The following is a 22,781-nucleotide window of genomic DNA, read 5'->3' on the forward strand; positions in this document are numbered from 1 at the left end:
GAGCCAAGGGAGAAAGGATTAGGCTAGGTTCCCAGGGATCATTATTGGGATTGCAACATCACCAGTGGTAATCTGCCAGTACCTTTCTGAAAAGTTTGGTGTTCTTAAAGATGTGAGTGTCATGCACCTCCCCTGACCAGCCAACACTGATATTGGTAAAGCATCTCTGGTGATCCATCAATGCTTGCATAACCATAGAAAAGCAGCCTTTTCTGTTGACGTACTCTGTGGTAAAGTGGTCTGGTGCCAAAATGGGATTTGCGTGCCATCTCTCTCCAGTGTAGCTTGGGAACTGCACTGCTGCAAATTCATCCGGCACATTGCCAACAGTCACAGTCCTCCATAGCAGAAAATGATTAACGGCCCTGCATATCTGCATGACAACACCCCTCCCCCCCAAGTGGGTTTTCCACTAACCAGCAGCAATCTGACATCACAAGTTTCAACAGTGTGAATGCCACTCACTTCTCCACTGTCGATGCAGCTCTTATTTTGTTGCGCCTGCACTGGAATGAGCTCAGTACACAGACCTAGGAATGTGCTTTTATGCATCTGACATTTCTGCAGCAACTACTCATCATCCCAAGCCTGCATTATCATGGAATTCCACCAGTCAGTGCACATTTCTTGGACCCAGAAGCAGTGCTGCATCTGCAGCTGCTCCATGAATGCCACCAACAACCTTGAACTGGTTCTCACTATGCCCCACAACAAATCTGTCCTCCAAGAAATCACGTTCCTGCTGATTCCATTCTTCTTATCGCTCTGCAAATACTGGAGGATTGTACATCCTGTGCTTGCAATACTTATGAGAACAGTGGAGGGTTATGCAGCTCCAGGCTTCTGTCAGAGATGACTGATAGGGAGAAGGGCCACATAGGTTCATGGGATTTTTTTTTTTTAAATGGTGTGAAAATTATAGTATATAGATGACATTATGAGATGGAGACAGCTGCATGCTGGGAAGTTGACCTATTGCTCCCAGTCACCCTGAGTAACTAGTTTCTGCCCCACTATGCATTGCCAAAACTTCCCAAAAGATGGTGCAGTGGATGGTGGCAGATTGCATACTAGGATATCTACCCACAGCACACCACGCTGTGCAACAACACAAGCACTCCTGGTGAGTATGCAAAGTGCCAGTACAAGGTGCCAAGTACGCAAAGCGCACAACAGATTTAGTAGTTACAGTGGCTTTATGCTGATGTAACTTGCATTGAAGTCTGTAGTGAAGACATGGTCTTAGAGAGTGACAGATGCTTGTTTGAAGACCTAATTAAAGCTGTATAGTACTTACTAGTAATTAAATATCAGAAATACCTACCAGCACTCAAGCAGCTAAACATCTGAACAAAGATGTATGTGCACATTAGCCATAATGAGTAGCATTTACTGGCAAATCTGAAGAATTTTCGTTTCAAAACTCCCCACAAATACTATGAACATTTCAGCTTAATTCATGATGCAGCCATACAGCCACTTGCAAGCAGCAATCTTAAAACATACAGCTATGTAATGAAATGCCCTGTCATCTGAGCCAATCTAAACATATTAAGTCTTCAAAAGCTGCAAGTAATAAGAACAGCCATACTGGGTGACACCAAAGGTCCATCTAGCCCAGTATCCTGTCTTCCAACAGTGGCCAATGCCAGGTCCCCAGCGGGAATGAACAAAACAGGTAATCAAAAAAAGCAGCAGAGAATCTGCCACAGGATTCTCTGCTGCTTTTACAGATCCAGACTAACAAGGCTACCCCTCTGATACTTAACAGGTAATCAAGTGATCCATCCCATTGCTCATTCCTGCCTTCTAGCAAACAGAGGCTAGGGACACCAGCCCTGCCCATCCTGGCTAAAAGCCAATGATGGGCCTATCTACCATGGATTTATCTAATTCTTTTTTTAACCTTGTTACAGTCTTGGCCTTCACAACAGACTCTGACAAAGAGCTCTCCACAGGTTGACTGTGTGCTGTATGGAGAAATGCTTCCTTTTGTTTTAAATCTGCTGCCTATTAATTTCATTTGGTGGCCCGTAGTTCTTGTGTTATGAGGAGTAAATAACACTTCCTTATTTACACTTTCTCCACACCACTCATGATTTTATAGACCTCAATCATATCCGCCCCTTAATCGACTCTTTTCCAAGCTGAAAAGTCCCAGTCTTATTAATCTCTTCTCATACGGAAGCCAATCCATACCCCTAAATCCATTTTTGTTGCCCTTTTCTGAACCTTTTCCAATTCCAATATATCTTTTTGGAGATGGGGTGACCAAATCTGCACACAGTATTCAAGATGTAGGAGTACCATGGATTTATATAGAGGAAATATGATATTTTCTGCCTTATTATCTATCCCATTCTTAAGGATTCCCAAAATTCTGTTTGCTGCACAGTACGTGGATGTTTTCAGAAAACTATCCACAATGACTCAAAGAACTCTTTCTTGAGTGGTAACAGCTAATTTAGACCCCATCATTTTATGTTTAAAATGATTATGCTTTCCAATTTGCGTTACTTTGCATTTATCAACACTGAATTTCATCTGCCATTTTGTTGCCTAGTCACCCAGTTTTGAGAGATCCTTTTGTAGCTCTTCGCAGTCTGCCTGGGACTTAACCATTTTTTTAGTTTTGTATCATCTGCAAATTTTACCACCTGTTTACCCCTTTTTCTAGATCATTTATGAATATGTTGAATAGGACTAGTCTCAGTACAGACCCCTGGGAGACACCACTATTTACTTCTCTCCTTCCCTCTTATCCCACGACAGCTAACTTTGCGTAAGAGCCTTTGGTGAGGGATCTTGTCAAAGGCTTTCTGAAAATCTAAGCACATTATATCCATTGGATTCCCCATTAGCACGTGCTTGTTGACCCCTTGAAAGAATTCTAGTAGATTGGTGAGTAATGATTTCTCTTTACAAAAACCATGTTGACTTTTCCCCACCAAATTATGTCAATCTATGTATCTGAGCATTTTGTTCTTTACTACAGTTTCAACCAGTTTGCTCGGTACTGAAGTCAGGCTTACCAGTCTGTAGTTGCCTGGATCAACTCTGGAACCCTTTTTAAAAATTGGCATCACATTAGCTATCCTCCAGTTATTTGGTACAGAAGCTAATTTAAATGATAGGTTACAGACTACAGTTAGTAGTTCTGAAATTTCACATTTGAGTTCCTTCAGAACTCTTGGGTGAATACTGTCTGGTGCTGGTGACTTATTACTGTTTAGTTTATCAATTTGTTCCAAAACCTCCTCTAATGACACCTCAATTTGGGACAATTCCTCAGATTTGTCACCTAAGAAGAATGGCTCAGGCCAAATCCTCAGCCGTGAAGATGATGCAAAGAATTCATTTAGTTTCTCTGCAATGGCCCTATCATCCTTGACTTCTCTATTAGCATCTCGATTGCCCAGTGGTTGTTTAGCGGGCTTCTTGCTTCTGATGTACTCAAAAATATTTTGCTATTACTTTTTGAGTCTTTGGCTAGCTGTTCTTCAAATTCTTTTTTGGCCTTCCTAATTATATTTTTACACTGCATTTGCCATTGTTTATGCTCCTTTCTATCTTCCTCATTAGAATTTAACCTGGCATTAACCCGGCAATCATTATATGGATTAAAACTGGCTAACTGATAAGTCTCAAAATGTAACTGTAAATGGGGTATTATCACTGAGCAGGTGTGTTTCCAGTTGGGTCCCGCAGGTATCAATTCTTGGCCCTACACTAACATTTTTTCAATGACCTGGAAGAAAACTGATAAAGTTTGCAAATGAGACAAAAACTGGGGGAGTGTTAAATAATGAGGACGACAAGTCATTGATACAGAGCAATCTGGATCATTTGGTAAACTGGGTGCAAATCAATGTGTGTTTTAATATGGCTAAACGTAAATGTATATATCATTGAGGAAGAGTGTAGCCCATATTTATAGAATGGGGGACGCTAACCTGGGAAGCAGTTATTCTGAAAAAAGGTTTGGGGGTCATAACAGATAATCAGTCAAACGTAAGCTCTAGTGTGACGCTGTGGCCAAAGTTCTAATGTGATCCTGGGATGCATACTACAGAGGAATCTCAAGTAGGAGTGGAAAAGTTATTTTATCCCTGTATTTACCCTATCTGAAAACGCAGTTAGAATACTGTGCCTAGTTCTGGTGCCTAAAATTCAAGAAGGATATTGATAAACTCGAGAGGATTCAGAGAAGAGCCACATAAATTATGAAAGGATTAGAAAACCTGTCTTAGAGTAACAGACTTAAGAAGCTCAATCTATTTAGCTTAATAAAGAGAAGGTTATGGGGTGACATGTTCCAAAGGATCATGGTGGAGTTTCCATCACTGAATTTTTAAATTAAGATTGGATGTTTTTCTAAAATATATGAGCTATGAATTATTTTGAGGGATTTCAGTGGCCTGTGTAATACAGGAGGTCAGACTAGATTATCACAATAGTCTCTTCTGGCCTTGGAATCTATGAATACCTTATTTATACTTCAGTGCATTCTCATATGGTGTTTTCTGTAACAGGGGATTGCAAGCAGGCAAGAGAAGATGCTCCTCCTGCAGCTCTGGGGCCTTACGCCCCTCTCTGTCACTCCAAAGCCCAAAAGAGATGTAAGTGACAGAAGGAAATAAACCAGAAGGAACCAACAATAGTTTTCAGGTAGGAAGTTGCTGGCCCAGTCACAGGTGGGGAGAAGAAGGGAGTGGCTGAATTATTTTTGTTCTCTCCTTCCCTCTTGTTAAAAACATGTTGCCCAACAGTTTCTCTCTTTCTCCCACTCCCTCCCCCTGTTCAAAAACAGCTCCTGAGCAGCTTCTCTCTTTCCCTCCCTGGTCTCTCAACTGCAACATCTCAGAGTCACTGAGCAGCAGTAGCCACCACTGCCATCCTCTAAAAGGGAAGGCAGACATTAACTGGGCTATTAGGAGGGAGGTAGTCAGTCCAATGAGGGTTTAGAATAGAGAGTTCCTGCATTAATTTTGTGTGTGTAAGGGAGTGAGATTTTCCTGAATCATTGCATGGGGTGGGAGGCTGGCATTAACTTTGACAGGATGCACTGCATTCATTGAAGGTGTGGTGTCCTGAAGACTCTGTTGGAATGGCAAGCTATTTCTTTAATGCTGTGCGGGGTGGGGGGGTAGCAGCAAGGGTTTTGGTCCTGCTTGCAGGGCAGGATGCTCTGTAGTGAGACATGCGATCTGGGAGCAACAGTTACACCTCTACCTCAATATAATACTGTCCTCAGGAGCCAAAAAAATCTTACCGTGTTATAGGTAAAACCGCATTGTACTGAACTTGCTTTGATCCGCCAGAGTGCGCAATCCCCCGCCTCCCCCCCGCAGCACTGCTTTACTGCAATATATCCAAATTCGTGTTATGTCGGAGTAGAGGTGTAGTGTGTAGAAAGCCAGCTTAGAGTAAGGTGGGGAGAGGTGTACCTCTTGGTTTTAAGGAGAAGCCTGCTTTGTGTCTCTGTTTTGGGGTTCTTTGATGTAATCTTTCTGAATTCTAAGAACAAAAGTAGAATTATGTTTAATTTTCCAGCAAGAATATCTTTTTATCTAACTTCTGTGTATGCATCATGAACATAAGAACTGTTTTTTTTGGAAGTGGATCAGATAAACTATGAGGGGACTGCATTAACTGAACTTTGTGGCATAAAACCATAAACCACCTTCCCTCCTTGAGTCCACACCAGAAGGCTGAGCAAGGACTTTTCTTGAGACACTGTCCCCACACAACAATCCCCATCCCCTTGGGCTCCAAATAAGCAAAAGGTAGAATACACATGCTCTACTGACCATCACAGCCTAAGCAACAGATAACAGGTTAATGTATAAAATCTGTTTTTAATCTGTTACAGATTATTTTGCGGAAGAGAAGGGCGACAAGGTTCCAAAATTTAGATTCACAAAATGAGAAGACGCCCTTAAAAAGCAGATTTTATACTTAAGACCATTATAAAACAGTCACATGTTCCTCATTTTGGACATTTCCTGTGCCACACACGGGCAGGTTTAACCTTTGAGAAGCATGCACTATTCCCACTTCATTCCAGACGTCTAAACAGGACAGATTTTCCTACAACACAAGACTGCAAGGACTGGTGAATGTTTGAACAATCGTTTGAAAATGTACTGTATTATGGAGACTCAGTAAGGGAGCTCACACACACACACAGAGTACAAAAAGCATGGAAATGAAGAGTTATGTACTGTGAGGTGGCAAAAAATATCTGTACCTCCAGCCACAGACTCTCAACTTACCACAAGCACTATTATACATTGCAAGCTTTAACTCGGTCCTATAGCGATAATGTCAGCTTTCCAGCATCCCACTTAACTAAATTACCCGTACAAACACAGAGAAACTCAGACTGGGAAACAGTAGTTAGGCAAGAAGAATGGGACTGGAGAGAGGAGCTGAGGTAGCAAAGAGACAGGACTGGGACAGAGAAAGATTGGAGGAGAAGGGACAGAAGGGTCTCTGACCACAAGAACACACCCTCTGCCAGACCCTGAATTGGAATCCAAGATTCACGACTCTCACCATCCCTCTACCGTGAGTAAATATATGTGAAGTCCATTGGCAACATGCCTAATCCCCCTCTAATGCTGCTCCACATAGCAACTGACAGAGGTTGTCATCCTCTATCAGTTATTTCCCTGAGCTCAAATGGCAGTGGTCTGTGCAGTAGGCCTGAAGGTTCCAACCCTCCTGGATGACCATATGGATGCAACTATGATGCAATATGATGGAATCTGTTTAATTATTTTTTTTTAAACTTAGAAAATAAATACATATACAACCATGTGTTAAAAGACTGCAAAAATCAAGTAGGCAACCTTAATGTTGAATGTACTTTTGTGTGTGTAATTTATATATTATGTATTTGGCATTAGATGCCTCCTACAACTCAGAGCAGCAATACTTGGAGGGAAAGTTCCCTTTTTTATCTTGCTTCAAGCTCTGGATTATCAAGGTAAGAAACTTGAGAAAATTAAAAGTAAAATTTAGTACAACATTTTTTCGCCTCAATGACCCTGACTTTGCAATAAGTTAAGATTTATAAACAAAGTACACCATTAAAAAAAAAGAAACTGTAACCCCTTCTAAGTCTGAAAGGAAGCCTCTAGGGATCCCTTACAACAGTAGCAGGGGGATGCAATAGCAGATTACTTGGCTGCAGAAGTGTTTCAGCAGCCGCAGGGTGGGCAGCACAAAAATCCAGCACTCCACTTTCTCACAGTCTTTTTTCAATGAGAGCAGATCAAATCACCAGAATACACTCCCACCAGCCCTTCGATGCAAAAAGCAAGCAAGGAAGGAGCAGGAGTCACTCCACACCAAAACCACAATCTTCACATCATAAAGGAAATGCTAGAAAGAAGATGAATGCTTGAATTCATACACTTCTCTTGATGTATGTTTGGAAAAGTCTTCACGACCTTTAGAAAAATATAGTGGCTTTTCTTTATAATCTTGTAAATCCGTGACAATCTATACTACTATATGAACTTTGCTGAAAAGAAGCCTCAAGTGTCAGGAAAACAAAAAAAAACTTTAGCAATACAAAAGAATGGTTACTTACCACCTTGTATAGTAACTGGAGTTCTTCAGGTGTGGTCCCTATCTGTATTCCACTGGAGATGTGCATGCACTGCATGTGCCTGAGCCTGGAAGATTTTTGCCAGCAGCATCCATTGGTTTGTCCCTGCACTCTTCTCCTCCTCATGCTTTGAACCAAGGGTATAACATAGTCTCTCCAGTCACCTTTCACTGCAAATAACCCTACGGTAAGGCTCTGCAGAAGAGAGGAAGGATGATGGGTAGTGGAATATAGATAGAGACCACACATCTCTAAGAACTCCAGTTACTGTACAAGGAAAGTAACCATCCTCTCTTTTTCAAGGCATAGTACTTATGTGTATTCTACTTGAGGTGACTTATCAACAGTATTTATTGAGAAGGAGAATGGAAGAAACTTTACTGTATCACAGATTGGAAGACTACTCTTCTGAGAGATGCTTCTGCTGTAGACACTTGTACTGGGAGCATAATGTCTCACAAAGGTATGGACAGAGCTGCACTGCACACCTCTGAGAAAGGGAGGTCTTGAAGCAAGGCTACTAATGTAGCCCGGGCTCTAGTTGAGTGGGCCCTCACATCCTGAGGAGTTCACAACAAAGCAGGATGCAGCATGAAATCCATTTGGACAGACTCTGTAAGGAGATGAAGTTATCTCCCATGCATTCAGCAAAGGAAACAAGCGCCTGGGGGAGTTTCTGAAGAATTTCATCCTTTGTAGATAGAAAACAGTAAAGCGTCTTATCCTCTCGGATTACTGGAACTTCACTCAAAAGACAGTAATTGGATGATCCGTGTAGTGGGGCAGCTGCCCTACGCCTGAAGAACAGGGGTTAAAAGCAGCCCTGGAGAGGGCTGCAGCTGGGAAAAGCTAGGCTGATTGGGGAAGCAGCCATAGCTGGCCCTATAAAAGGGCTGTGAGCCAGGAGCTGGAAGAGGGAGAAGCCTTGGCGGGAGAAGGATCTGGCTGCCCAAAGAGCTCTGGCCTGGCAACTCCTCAGGCTGCAGGCCTTGGGAAAAGGCCAAAACAGGTACTGGAGTTGCAGAGGGTTTAGGGAGAGGCAGCTGGTCCAAACCCCTTGCCAATGACGAATGGTCTTTATAGACTGCAGTCTTCCCCAGTGAGCGGGGCCTATATGACTGGCAGTAGCCACTGAGGCAAGGTGGGTTGAGAGGGTTGGGGGTTCCCCTGGGAGGGGAGACCCAGAGCATGGTGGAGTACTGCTGAGGGAGAACCCCGAGGTAAAGGGCACTAGGGTCCTGGAGATGACTTTAGAAGTCAGTTTAGGGTATAATCTCCAGGAAAGTTTATCCTTATGAAAGACTATAGAGAGAGGGTCAGTCATAAGGACACCCAAAGCACTCTTCTAGCATAGGTGACTGCAATCAGAAATGCAACCTTCATAAAGAAATGTATTAATCAACAGGAGACTATAGGTTAGAATGGGGTATTCATCTGTGTTGACAGGATAAGACTGAGGTCCTATAAACGAGCAGATTCAGCACTGAAGGAAAGGTCTGGATCAGTCCTTTCAGAAACCTCACTATAATATGAGCAAAGACAGTTCCCTGGAGGATGAAAACTGCTAACAGCTGCCAAGTGGGCTCACCAGGAACTGATGGATAGCCCTGTCATTTTTAGAGATAACACATAATAGTAGGGATGTCAGACATTTTCAGGGGAATCTAATGATGCTGCCATCAGGTATGGAAATCTTTTCCATTTTGCTCTGTAGCATTTTCTCATGGAATCTTTCCTACTCTTGCTAAGAATGGATTGTATCACCTCTGAACATGACTTTTCTAGGTCTGTCAGCCATCCAACACCACACTTTTTGATAGAGGGATGCTGGGCTGGAGTGTCTGATCTTGCCTTTGTCCTAAGTTAGCAGGTCTGGGAAAAGGGGAATATGGATACATGGATGTGAGGAGTTCTGAAAAATACTCGGGAATCAGAAGTGCTTGGGCTACTGGGGAGCAATGAAGATAACCAATGCTCCAGCTTGTTTAATGTTCCTCAGGAATCAAGATAAGATAAAGATGGGTGGTAAACTGCACATCAGCTCTGGAGTTGTGGCCCTAAACCGCTCTGGAGCAGGTGGTCAGCTACTTCTTGTTCTCCTGAGATGCAAAGAGATCCCACAATAGAAATCTCCACTTCCAACAGCTGTCTGTGGCACCAAGTTGCGTAACTCCCATTCGCAGTCTTTGGAGAACTTTCTGCTAAGGCTGTCTGCCAATGTGTTAAGCATTCCTAGAAAGTCTACAGTGGAAGGGGGCAACATGGCGGTGAATGCAACACTTCTGTAGATTGACTACTTCTATGAAAAGAAGGGTGGACTTTGCTCCCTCCACTTTGTTTGTTGATATAGTATGCCTGTCACATTGTCTGACATGACCCAGATCTGAGGGGCCCAACTAAAGAAGAGGAATTGTTTGCAGGATTTGAGCACTGCACACAACTTCAGAAGGTTATGTGCAAGATTCTTGGGGGGCGGGTGTCCAAGTACCCTGTCCCATATGTTCATGGAGGTGGGCTAATAACCCTATGATAAAGCTCTGTACTTCCTAATAGGCTTTCACTGTGAGCAGTCATTTAAGTAGGAGAACCCTGAGAACATAGATGAGCTGCCACTACAAGTAATACCTTTATACATACTCTTGGTGCTGTTGAGAAATGAAGGGGAGCACTCTGTATTGGTAATGACCTGGGTCCACGGTAAATCTCTGGAATATCCTATGTGCGGGGGGGATGTCTATTTGAAAACAAGTCTCAAATTGAGAGCTATGAACCAGATGCCCTTGTTTAGTGAGGACATTACTGAAGCCCTCACTAAACATCTACCATCTGAACCACAAACAAAGATGTTCAGTTGAGATCTAGTATGGGCCTTTGGCCTCCTTCCCTTTAGGGGCTGAGGAAATATCTTGGGTAAACTACTCTTCTCCTATGCTGAATAGGTACCAGTTCTATGGCTCCCACACAGAATAGGAAGTCTACTTCTTGTCTGAGCATTCATTAATGAGAGGGGTCCCTGAAGAGGAAAGCGAAGAGGAAGAGAGGGCAACTCTGTCAGATAACCCAGTGGTGGGCAGCATATGGTCCATCAGGATAAGCTGATTGGGGGCTGCAAGACCTTTTGCAGACGTCCCTGTGGCCTGCCACCTCCCGCAGCTCCCATTGGCGGGAAACAGCAAATCGTGGCCACTGGGAGCTGCGGGGGGCCATAACTGGTGACAGTCAATGTCCGCAAAGTGTCTCGTGTCCTGCAATCAGTTTACTCTGATGGACCGCAGGCAGCTGAGGGCCACAGGCTGCCCACCACTGATATAACCAGTGGTGATTGTTTCCAGAACCCATCTATCTGATGTTATATGGTACTAAGCCTAGGAAAAATTAGCAGCCAGCAAATGGAGTATAAGAATCCTGAACATATAACTGTGGCAGGTAGACTAAGTTAAAGCTCTCAAAAGTCCTGTCAAAAGGTTTTCTTGGTGGGACGCTGAGGTAGGAAGTAGGATGAAGGGATGATGTTGTTTACATTTTACTTCATTCTCTAGCATTTCTTAGGCAGTTCATATGCCCACCCTCTGATTGTAGAATGGTTGGGAGCTGGCTGTCACTTGTAGGGTTTAGACTCTGGGTATTTGCTGTACGGTTGATACTCTGCGAGTGAAAGATTGCTCGACTTTTTGAGGGAATGTAATGATTCCTTTTTTTGCCCTCAAAAGCCAGATCATGATAGATTGAATTTCTCTGGAAAATCTGGAGCCACACAGCCAGAATCATGAAGTTCCCCTGAAGTGGGAGACTGTATCCACTAAGGCCTGGAGGGCCAAGATAGCTAGCAATTTATCTTCATTGATAATTGATTGGAAATGAAATCTATCTTCTTGAACGAGTGTTGCTGGTGAACTCAGATAACTCAGTGCAATTAATAAAATCATCGTTCAACATCAATGCTCGGTAATTTACTATACGGAACTGCTAGCTCACTGAAGTGAAGTTCTTCCTTACAAAGAGGTCTAAATTTGTGGCCTCTTATCAGTGGGTGCAGATCTCGGATGGTGTTGCTTCTTCCTTTTGGTTACAGCTTGCCTCAGAATAGGGTGCAAGAATAAGTATGCTGTCCCCTTAGATGGCACAAAATATTTCTTCTCCTCCTCTTTAGAGTGGGAGCACAACTGACTGGACAGGCCAGTTCTAAGATGGCCTCATTAATTGGCAGGATATCCAGCCCTTCATGCTGGAGAATGGACAGGCCCTCTGTCCTTTGGTGGCACTAGTAGTGCTGGCTTCAGACAGGCCACATTCTTTGGTACCAACAATTCCTCTCTCAGTATTGGTATAGTCTGAGTAGGAGACATCTTCTGGCTTCTTTCCCTCGCCAGTATCATATTCCTTGGCAGCTCATGATGCTCCTGTACTAGGGCACAGAATCTTGCCTGACTTAGAGGGCCTGGAGGGGAATTTCTCACATTTTTTGTGAGAGCGGTTGCTCTTACCCTCCTCATGTCTGTTTCAAAGAGTCATTAGCGGAGTCTTTAGCCCTGTTCTGGTTATCCTCAGATACTACCATGCTTGGAGAGGCACTTCTTAGTACCTCTACCTGAGTACAAGAGGTCTGATGTGCCAGGATTAGACTCAGGCTTCATTGCATGGTCCATTAGGAATCTTCTAAGGCTGAACTGACAAGTGCAACAGGTTTGGTGAGGGAAGAACTGATAGATATTGCACTTGCAGGGAGTACGAGTTTTTCCTAGGCAACAGAGGACCATGCAGTGGTCATCGCTGACTAACCCTTCCCCCACTCAATTTGGAGCACGTGGAAAATAATTTAGGTGCAAACCAACAGACATTGCCAGGGAAATCTTCCTGCCTGAGGCATAATGAAACCATGCACATCTCAAGTGGAATACATGTAAGGACCATCAATCAAAGAAGAACAAACTTTCTGGATCCAGTCATGAAGAGGAAACTGCATCCAACCTGAGATTCTGCAAGAAAGTTTGCATTCTGTCACAGGAGTAGATGTGAAGTCTATATCCAGTGCCCCATATATACATATAGTGGGAAACAGGACAAAACTCCAAATTCTGCAGCAATTCTCTTTTTCCCTTCAAACCACACAATTTTAGTCCACGGCTGAAAACATTTGTTAATGTAAATTGTGTCTATTTTTGAGAATGCACTCCCTCCCTCTCCTGTTGTCCATAGCTCAGCTCCACTACTCTCTTTAGTTGTGATATGGCCCACTGAGTCCTGCTCAGGATCTTTTTCCCTTCCACTATATGTGGAAATGCTTGTAATCAGCTTCAGCAGCTCATCTTCACAGGTCTTTGGGCCTTAGCTGTGCAGTTATCCAAGCAGCCCACCTGGCAATCCTGCTGCACCGCCTGCTGTATCCTCTGCTCCCTGTCTGCAAGTTGGATTCCCAAACTCCTACTCACTGGTCCTATGGAAAAAATGCAGGGAGAATGTACCATAATCCAATAACCTCCTCTTTGTGGGGAGAGCTAGAGACCACTGAAGACACGTCCTAGCAAGGCAGGAAGAGAAGATAAAATGTCTGGTGCTTGGCTTCTGCCAAATGGTACATTTCACAGAGAACTACTCAAGAGTTGAAGGAGCATGTTTCTTCATTGGTATGGGAAACAACACTCTTTTCTTTGAGCCTGGAGTCTGCTTGCCCACAGCAAATTGTAATGCTCAATCAAAATTTTTATTTTAGCACCCTTTTTTGGGAAGAAAGCAGGGGGCTTTACCGCTTTCAATGCTCTAGAAATGGTATGACTCCAGAAAGAACTTCCCTATTGACTTAAATAACTATCATATTGTGAGAAGGTATATATTTTCAATACATACTCAAAATACGTGAAACTATTACAAATACTTTCACAATATCTAAAGGCAGAACACAAATTATAAAGAATGTGCAGCCATCAGCCATAATATGTCCCATCTTTTTCAAAAGGATGAAAACAGTCTCTTCTCTCTCTAAAAAAATCTTTAAATTCTTGGCTGTAAAACTGGTACACAAGACAGGCTTCAGATTTTTTCACTTATCTTTTATCCATGTAGCCACTAGGTTCATTATAAATACTTCCCAATCTTTCATGGGCCAGGGTGGCAATTACCTTACCCCCTGAACTTACAATTTCAGTCCTTTGTCATAGGAATTATTACTAGGGTAGCTACATATTCAAAAAAAAAAAAAAAAAAACAGCCTACTTTCCTCCAGGTCTAATGCTAGATCAGATAGTACCCTCAATACAATAAACTAATGGAATTTATCTTAACCCAAAGAGACAAGCGACAGACACAAGGCCTTTTTATGGCAAGAACAGCATGGTGGCCAACACTTGGAAATCTACATGAAGAGAGGTATATATTATTCTGACCCATCAAAGTAAGTCTATTACAAACAGACCGTTCCTTCCAGTGGAGACAACGATTTCACAGATAACCAAACTTCTCCAGTTGCTATCACGTCATCTTCAGAAGCACTCAGCAGCCTTTTTGAAGAAAAAGAAGCCTCTTCCTGGACTCTGTGGGTGTCTGACTAATTATGTCGATAACTGACCCTTAACGCTGATCCTAACAGTCTGTTCTAATTTACACCATCAGAAGAACCAGGAGAGGAAGTTACACAATCACATGACTGAAAAATTAAAGCATCAAAACTGCAAATACAACCAAGAATGGGTCCTGTTATGAACTGGTATTAACCTTGGACATGGCTTAAACCTGCTTATAGGATATAAATAAAAAAAATATTAAGTCCCAACTGTACTACAGGGAAAAGAGCTTTGAAACTGTCACTTGACTGTTGAGACTTATGTGGATGGGCCCTAAGAAAACTGACTGGATAAGGAGCCTAAAAAGTAAAATAAGCTACTTTAAGATGTCCAGTAGGTATGTACATAAAAGAATAGATAGCTAAAAAGTATAATATATAAAATGTCTAAGATAGCTCCACAACTTAAAGTTAAAAACATTTGTTTATGAATGTCATCTGCTCCTGACAGTCTATCAGCAAAACAGTAATATATATACACAAATGTTTTTAATATAGGAGAAAGAGTCCTTACTCTGCTATATCAAGATATCCACAGGATGAAGCCGCATGTAGAGGTATCCAACCTTCGTTATCTGGTTGATTAATGTTTGCTCCATTTTCCACCAGAAATTTCACCATATCTACGTTATCATCTATGCAAGCCTAGAAGGAAAGAAACATTAAAAAATTCACATTAAAGTCTTGCTTCAAATTAATTTTTTTCCTGGGAAAAACTTTCAGAAAAGAGAACACTGAAGTTTTAGTTCTTTATCATCAAAAAGAAAATTCCCAAACAAATAACCAAACAAAACAAACAGGAAAAACTGCACAAAAAAACTAAAACAAATATCTATCAAGTCCTCAAATGGATTTGTTCTACCTAAGGCCTAATTTTTTTTTCTAACTAAGTCCCTGCTTGAATCACAGGATGATCTTCAAATAATTGCAGCAAAGTTGCACACAAGACATGGAAAACCATGGAAAAGCAATATTGTAATGGACCTTTATTAACAGCAATAATTTGAAAACGCTAGACTAGACCTATTTGTTTAAGAAAAATTTGCTGGAACAATATATACACTCTGCTATGAGGCTACCCTCTACGTTATGCAGTTTAATTTAAAAAAAAAAAAAAAAACCAGATACTTTGCTACAGCTATATTATAGTCATTAAAAAAAGTGACTAGTACAATATAAAATTCAGAAGACTAAAAGTGTTAACCAACTAATGTAGAAATCAAGTCCAGTCACATTTGTCTTTTACATTTTTACAGGCACTGTAAACAAATGCAAAATTTTGGACTGTGGCAAGTAAGCTAATTAAAATCAAAATTGCGGTGGAGACCTAATATTAAGGGATCTGCAACACTGCAAATTAAGTAGGGTCTTTCCTATAAAGCTTCCTTTACAACTATAACTATGCTGGGGAACCTAGTTATAACATGGCTCCATTTAATATTGCATATGCGACCCAATCTGTTCCTCAAGCTATGCTACATGCTCAAGTAAGTTAACTCGTGTTGGTACTTCAGCACTGTTTAGAAAACCAGTTAAGGTTCTATCTATATCATAAAATGATATTGTTTTAACTGGGATGGAGGACGACAGTTTTAACTGGGGTCCCACTATGGTTTTGGTTTTTAGCTATAGTGCAGATTGGGCATAAAAGTACAGAATGAGAAGTAATATTGCATTTCTACAACTTCATGAAGTTTCCACTGCAAATGACATTCCATGCTACCTTTTTATTCTTTAAACTACTACGGGGTGGACAAACTTTTTGGCCCACAGGCCACATCTGGGTATAGAAATTGCATGGCGGGCCATAAATTCTCATGAAATTGGGGTTGGGGTGCGGGGGGGTGGGTGGGTGAAGGGTCTGTCTGGGAGTGTGGACTTCAGGGTAGGGCCAGAAATGAGTAATTCAGGGTGCTGGAGGGGGCTCCAGGATGGAGGTGGGATGCAGGGGGAGGGTTCCGGCTGGGGTTGGGGATGAGGGTTTTGGTGTGTAGGAAGGTGCTCTCGGCTGGGACCGAGGGGTTTGGAAGGTGGGAGAGGGATCAGGGGTGCATGCTCGGGCAGCATTTGCTTCAAGCTGCTGTGGAAGCAGCAGCATGTCCACCCTTTGGCTCCTACACAGAAGTGCAGCCAGGCGGCTCTGCTGCATGCTGCTCCATCCGCAGGAGTCACCTGCTTCAGCTCCCATTGGCCGTGGTTCCCAGCCAATGGGAGCTGCAGGGGCGGCGCTTGGGGCTGGGGTAGCATACGGAGCGGAGCCCCCTGGCTGCCTCTACGTGTAGGAGCCAGAGGGGGAACATGCTACTGCTTCCAGGAGCCACGCAGAGCAGCCCTCGACCCTGCTCCCTGGCTGGAGCATCAGAACAGGGCAAGCCCCAGACCCCGCTTCCCAGTGGGAGCTCAAGGGCTGGATTAAAAACGGCCGTTGGACCGAATATGGCCCGCGGGACATAGTTTGCCCACCCCTGATCTATTACATACCTTTTGGCTGTCTATGAATTTGTGCCTTTAAAAGACACATGTCTGAGTATCAATTTCAGTGTATTGCAAGAGATAATCCACATGTTTTCTAGAGACACAGCCCTAGAGTATTCAGCTTGTTATATAGCTGCATGAATTACCACATATTCACCTTTGTTGGTGCTGCATAAATATACAAGAACAGACGTTTTCTAGTTCCTCAACTTGACCACCTGCTGTTCTGCTTTCCTCCTCCATCTTAGAGTATTTTTCCTCAGAAGAGGGTATACAATAGGTTTCCCTGCCAACTTCCATACTGCTGCCCTTAAAAGGGCAGAGCAAGATGCAGAGAGAAGGCCCTTTTTGATTTAGGACAGCAAGGACTCAAGCAGACACATGCACAGGACCTTTCCTCAGAGTTTAACCTACTAAACTATGCCACAATATGCCTCCCCCCAACTCCAACAAGCCAAGAGATTGAAAGAAGCACATAAAGAAGGTCCTAAACCCCTCAGAAGTATTATTCTTCAGATACAACACAAATAAAGTGACCATTTATAATATACTTTCACTTTGATATAATTTTCTACAAATTTGTCATACTACTACTGAAAATTAATGATTTAATATTACTCCAAAAATCCTTTCTACCTTTTTTGTACAGGGCAGATCATATTATAATTCAAAGAAAAGGAAATTAAATGCAGTAAGTTGTTAATGTAACTATGTTAATATTTCACTGGAGAAGAAAAACAAAAGTTGAGTATAAACAGTAAAGTTAACCTGGCTAGAATGCATATATGCGATATTTTCTATTCCTGTTTTTCTGGTTAAAAATTCATAGACTAATGCGAATCACCAAGTACAAGGAATATACTGTACAGCAGGGGTAGTCAACATGTGGACCGGAGGCCAAATCCGGATCACCAGATGGTTTTGAACTGACACCAAAATCTTTTTATTTAATTTTCTCTGGAGTCTGGAACTTGACTAGACCTTCCCCAAGAAATTTGGGCCTTGACAAAAAAAACTGACTACGCCAGCTGTACAGTGTACAGGATAAATAAAGTGGTTAAATTAATGTTAGTTTTGGAACTTAATCTTTGCATTTCCTGACTGGTTTTAACTATGCAGCTTTTAATGTTGCAATAATTGAGTATTGCACTTAATAGATGTGGCAACCTCTCTTTCAAAAGCATTATCTGGAAGAAGAAGAAAAAAGGAGGGTATTTAAAGTGTATTCATTCTGCATCGCAAAATAAACAGCTCTTTTTTTGTGGCACTAGTTGTCCACAGAACAATCCTCTTGTACATTTTAAAGTATACATAAGAGGAAACTGCCAACACATAACCCATAAAAATATTGTTGCTAAGAGAATCAAAAGCTTACACATGCAGCACTTTTAAAGACATATGACTAACTGGCTTAAAATATTTGACCAAATTTGGTCAGTTTATTGTGCCATATATGGCAAGAATCAGGATAGCTTAAATATACTTTGAAAGTCTTATCAGAGATTATTTTTCTTAGCTTCGCAGGAATGTGTAACCAGCATAATTATCTATAATAAAAGACTGGATGAAGACACTTGTCATTTACTTCTCAGGTGCAGATGGGTTTAAGATGATTTTACTGCCTATTATGGTTCTTAACTGATTCAAGAAACTGGTTCTTCAAAACACAAACAACTGGTTAAGTCTGAAGAAACTGAACAACTGTTAAAACAAAAATGTGCTGATTTTCTTACTTATTTTAAAGAACAAGCTGAATAGACCAAGAAACTGAAGGCTGTAAGTTCTGATAGTTGTACACTTGAGTACTGTACAGATTTCAGCCTTTTTTTTGGTGGGGGTGGGGGTTTTTCAAAGACAAGACGTGTTCTTTATAGGAGCTCCTTTGTACAATGAATACTAAAGCAGGATTAGAAGTGTGCTATAGTTACTGTAACTCTACAGGAAAAGAAAAAGCACCGGCAGTTGATCAGGCAAGACAACTTGAGATTTTTTTAAAAACTTATAATTTTAAAGGCTTTATAGAAATGCTTACTGCACACATATTACAAGAATCTACATGGACATGTATAAAAATGTAAATGTGTTTACATGTTCATATCAAATCTGAACATGCTAGACTGAGTTTCATCAAAGAAAACCGGAAACAGTTTGCATAGATTTTTCCCTAAACTTGAAAAAAATGGATTTATTGATTTCAGCAGCACCTCAAGTGATTTGGCTGAGTATTCTCTATACTGTTTCTGCCACTTTCACTAGAAAACAAAACTTGGTTATTAGCAAGGGCTTACAAATTTAGTAAAATTAATTTTTATCTTTTCCTCTTCTTTATTTCTCCTTCCTCTATCGTAGGGTCTCTTATCATCCTAATCACTTTTAAAAGTGATTGTTATCACTGAATGTCAGCATTGCTTCTACTGTTAGCCACCTAAGTTTTAGTCCAAAAAAGGAAAGTTTTGCATAGTTGTAAGTTGAACTGAAAGATGCAGCTTCAGAACAGATTGTTCTTCTCAACCTTAACATGCAATAGCCTGAAAGCTTTAATAAAGGAAGGAAACATACGTAACATAAGATTATAGGACGCACAGTAGAAAATACCATGCGCTATTACTACAGTGCAAAATAAATATGCCAGGCAGAAGCGAACCAGAGCAAAATCAGGTAATACAATGGCGGGTTATATTTTCTGGTAATGGACATAGGGACAGAATCCTGAACAGCAATAAAGGGGAATGTATTTAAGACAGAAAAAAAGTTGTGTTCCACTCCCACCATTAATCTTAACTCTAGGATTGATGAGGTCAACACATAGCACCAGCAATCCTGTTCCCATGTAAATTCCAAGACAGACCTGTGTTTTGGAAAATAACAGTCTACACAAAAGAGTGTGAAGAAATGTTTAAAAAATTTCAAACAGTACCCTGACTATCCTTAAGTGAATGTGGTCCAGTCTGCACACAGTCCTGCTACTCATGTTAGATTCAAGATTCTTTAAGTTATTCAAAACAGCTTCATACTCCAGTAACACAGACACATGTAAGATAATTGCCTCTTGTAAAAGGAGACCAGGGCATTTGGGAAGAACTGACTGAAGACTATGATGAAGAATAACTAACCTATTTCTAGGTAAAGTAGTTCTCTCTCTCAGGTGTTTATAAAGGTCACTATCCCTGAAGTACTTAAGCTCTCTGGGGGGAATTCTGTTCATAAGCAACCCTAAAAATACAAAAAACTCAAAAAACAGTTAAGCCATTTCTCAACCAGAGATACGCATACCCCTGAAGGGACACAGAGGTCTTCCCAGGGGGTACATCAGCTTATTTAAATATTTCATTTAACTATTTGAGTTAAAACAATTAACAAAAACAAACCTGATTTTAAAGAACTTGAATGTTTAACTAAAATCAAAAATTCATATACTTGTTTTGTTAAGATATTATATGTTTGCTATTGAAGAAAAAAATCCAGAATACATAAAGATGGCACGCGAGCCATTTTTTAAAGGCATGCTGCTACCTGCTGGGGTCCTTGCCCCCCTCAGCCCCTCTGCCCACTGCTCTCTCCTGCAGAGGCTGAAGCTTGATCTGGCCAGCAGCCAAGCTCCCACCTTCGCCGCTTCTTCCCCCAACAGGGTGCTTTCCTGCCCCTTCTCCTCTCCTGGGAGCACCCCCATGAGCCGAGCACCCCAGGCCTCTGCTTTGACCCCTGAACCCCCACCCCATGCCCAGCCCTCTCCCCGACCCCTGCACTCCCCCCCACACACACCCAGCCCTCTGCCCTGACCCCTACACCCCCACAACCCCAGCCCTGACTTCTGCACCCCCACACATACCCAGCCATCCCACACCCTGACTCTTGCAGCCCCTCATATCCCCACCCCAATCCTGAGCACTAAACAGGAGCTTCTGCACACACAAACCCACATTCCCAGCTGCACCCCTCGGTCTGGGGTCCCAACCACCGACCCCGCTCAGCCCACTGCCAGTGTGGGGTCCCAACTGCTGGCCTCTTACCAGCTGGGATCCCGCAGTCCCCCGCTCAGCCCACTGCCAAACTAGGTGAACGGAACTTCCCCCAGGCCGGCAGCAGGCTGAGTGGGCCAGCGGCATAAGGTCAGCATTTTAATTTAAATTTTAAACTAAGCTTCTTAAACATTTTGAAAACCTTGTTTACTTTACATACAACAACAGTTTAGTTATACAATATAGACATAGAGCGAGACCTTCTAAAAAACGTTAAAATGTATTGCCGGCAGACAAAACCTTAAAATAAAGTGAATAAGTGAAGACTCAGCACACCACTTCTGAAAGGTTGCCGACCCCTGTTATAGTTAAATAAAACAATTTAAATATCTTGTCTGGTGATGTTCTCCTCCTAATATAGCATGGCAAGAAAATCTGCCAAATATTAATGATTAACCTGTTGAATTGGAGATAGCTCACCTCCCAATGACTTCATAAATGTGTTTAAATTACCTTTGGTAAATGAAATAACCAACCAACCATTCATTCTCTGATACAGCTGTGAAACTAATCTGAAAAGTTTTCAAAATAAATTACTTTAAAAATGTATAGTGTGTACCTTCTAAAAACAAAACCTCTCTCTCTCTCTGAGTTATGAAGAAGATGCATTAAGGTTATAACAACCAACAAGAATGCACTTTTATGTAGAAAACCATGGTTAAATTGAGTCTTCTTGAGTAGTGACTTAAATCAATTTAAATGATAATTTAAAATTAATTTGATTTAAATCAAATCCACCTTGCTGTCAAGTTCTAACTAGAGGGTTATGTACTCCATTGCTTATCTGAGCTGAGCTAGCATATGGTAGGAGGGGCAGGAACACAGTCTACTCCTGAACCTATCGCAATTGTATAGGACATTTCAATTTAGGTTTAGTGGCATTGTTAAGTCATCCAAGTTGCTCCCCAACCTCTCTGTTGCTTTAGCAGTTTCACATCAATAACCACTTCCTCTTGACAGTGCCCACTGTGTGCCACAGGCTGAGGAGCCTGAGTAGTAGTAGCATTGTGACATGAAAGGTAATTGAACCAAATCCTCCAAGAAACCTTAAACATTGCTCATCTCTCCTCAGGGCAGCGTCCATTTGGAGCTGCAAGCAGAGGACTGCCTACAGCACTATATCAGTGCTGTTTAGGTTAACAAAAATAGTTTTGACGGCAAAGGTAAATCTTGCCTGAATCAAGCACCTCTCACTATGTCAAACCACCTCAGTCCTGAACTGCAGTTTCATTTGCTGACTTATTTCAATCAACTGAATTGAAGTATACAAATTAACTGCAGAGAGAGTGAGTGGTGACTGACTTGAGTTATCTACAATGTCAAAATGCTCCTCTACCTGAAGCACCGAATTGGCAATGTATGGATATCGGGCTTCTCAAGAGTTCCGGTTTCTAATTGTTACCAAACTCAGTGTTATTTCCATTGATACCTAGAACATTCCCTCAAATTTTGCAATTGATCAGCCAGGGTCTTCAAAATTTATTACATTACACAAAAACAGAAATGCCATAGAGTTGAATGTTAGGCTTCACTTGGCTTGGCCAGTAAATCTCTTCTAAACATATCTAATATTTTCAGAGGCTATTAATTTGACCAAATCCACCACTATTTTCACATACCAAGAGTCCCAGATTCCTCCTCTTATTTGTCAAAGCCTTCACCTTTTTCCCAGCAACTTCCACAATGCAGGCATGTTTTCATTACTTCTGTAGCACACTGAAAGTAGTATTTATAAGCAGCATATCATTTTAGTCACTGAGACAAATATGTAGCCTCACAATGATATCCAAACAGTATAACTTTGCAGAGATGGACTGTACTTTGAGATACTGAAGGAGGTCCTGAGTGCAGATTTCAAAGTTAAGTGATACTCTGAATTATTTAAAAAAACAAAAAAAAAAGAAAACCCTCTTAGAGACCATTTCAGGGTTGTCTCATCTTGTACCCTCATTCCTTCCAGAGTGGTTGAAATCTGCTCCAATCTGGAAAAATATCATAAAGGTTTGATTAAATGAAACACACACTGTTTACTTCGCATCATAAATATCTATGTCTTAAAGCAGGGGTCAGCAACCTTTGGCACATGGCCCATCACGGTAATCTGGTGGCGGGC

At 41.7% G+C, this 22,781-nt stretch overlaps 1 protein-coding gene across 3 annotated transcripts in view; it reads right to left on the bottom strand.

Moving 5' to 3' along the window:
* The window catches only part of PPP1R12A (protein phosphatase 1 regulatory subunit 12A), a 235,330-nt gene that overhangs the window by 137,835 nt on the left and 74,714 nt on the right, over positions 1 to 22,781 (bottom strand). For all 3 annotated transcript variants that reach the window (XM_032798963.2, XM_032798961.2, XM_032798962.2), the window contains exon 2: positions 14,689 to 14,819. In XM_032798963.2, the coding sequence (XP_032654854.1) occupies positions 14,689 to 14,819 (131 nt within the window). The remainder of the gene's footprint in view (positions 1 to 14,688; positions 14,820 to 22,781) is intronic.

The sequence above is a fragment of the Chelonoidis abingdonii genome, chromosome 1 (assembly GCF_003597395.2).
Source record: "Chelonoidis abingdonii isolate Lonesome George chromosome 1, CheloAbing_2.0, whole genome shotgun sequence".
In the NCBI taxonomy this organism is placed as follows: domain Eukaryota; kingdom Metazoa; phylum Chordata; order Testudines; family Testudinidae; genus Chelonoidis; species Chelonoidis abingdonii.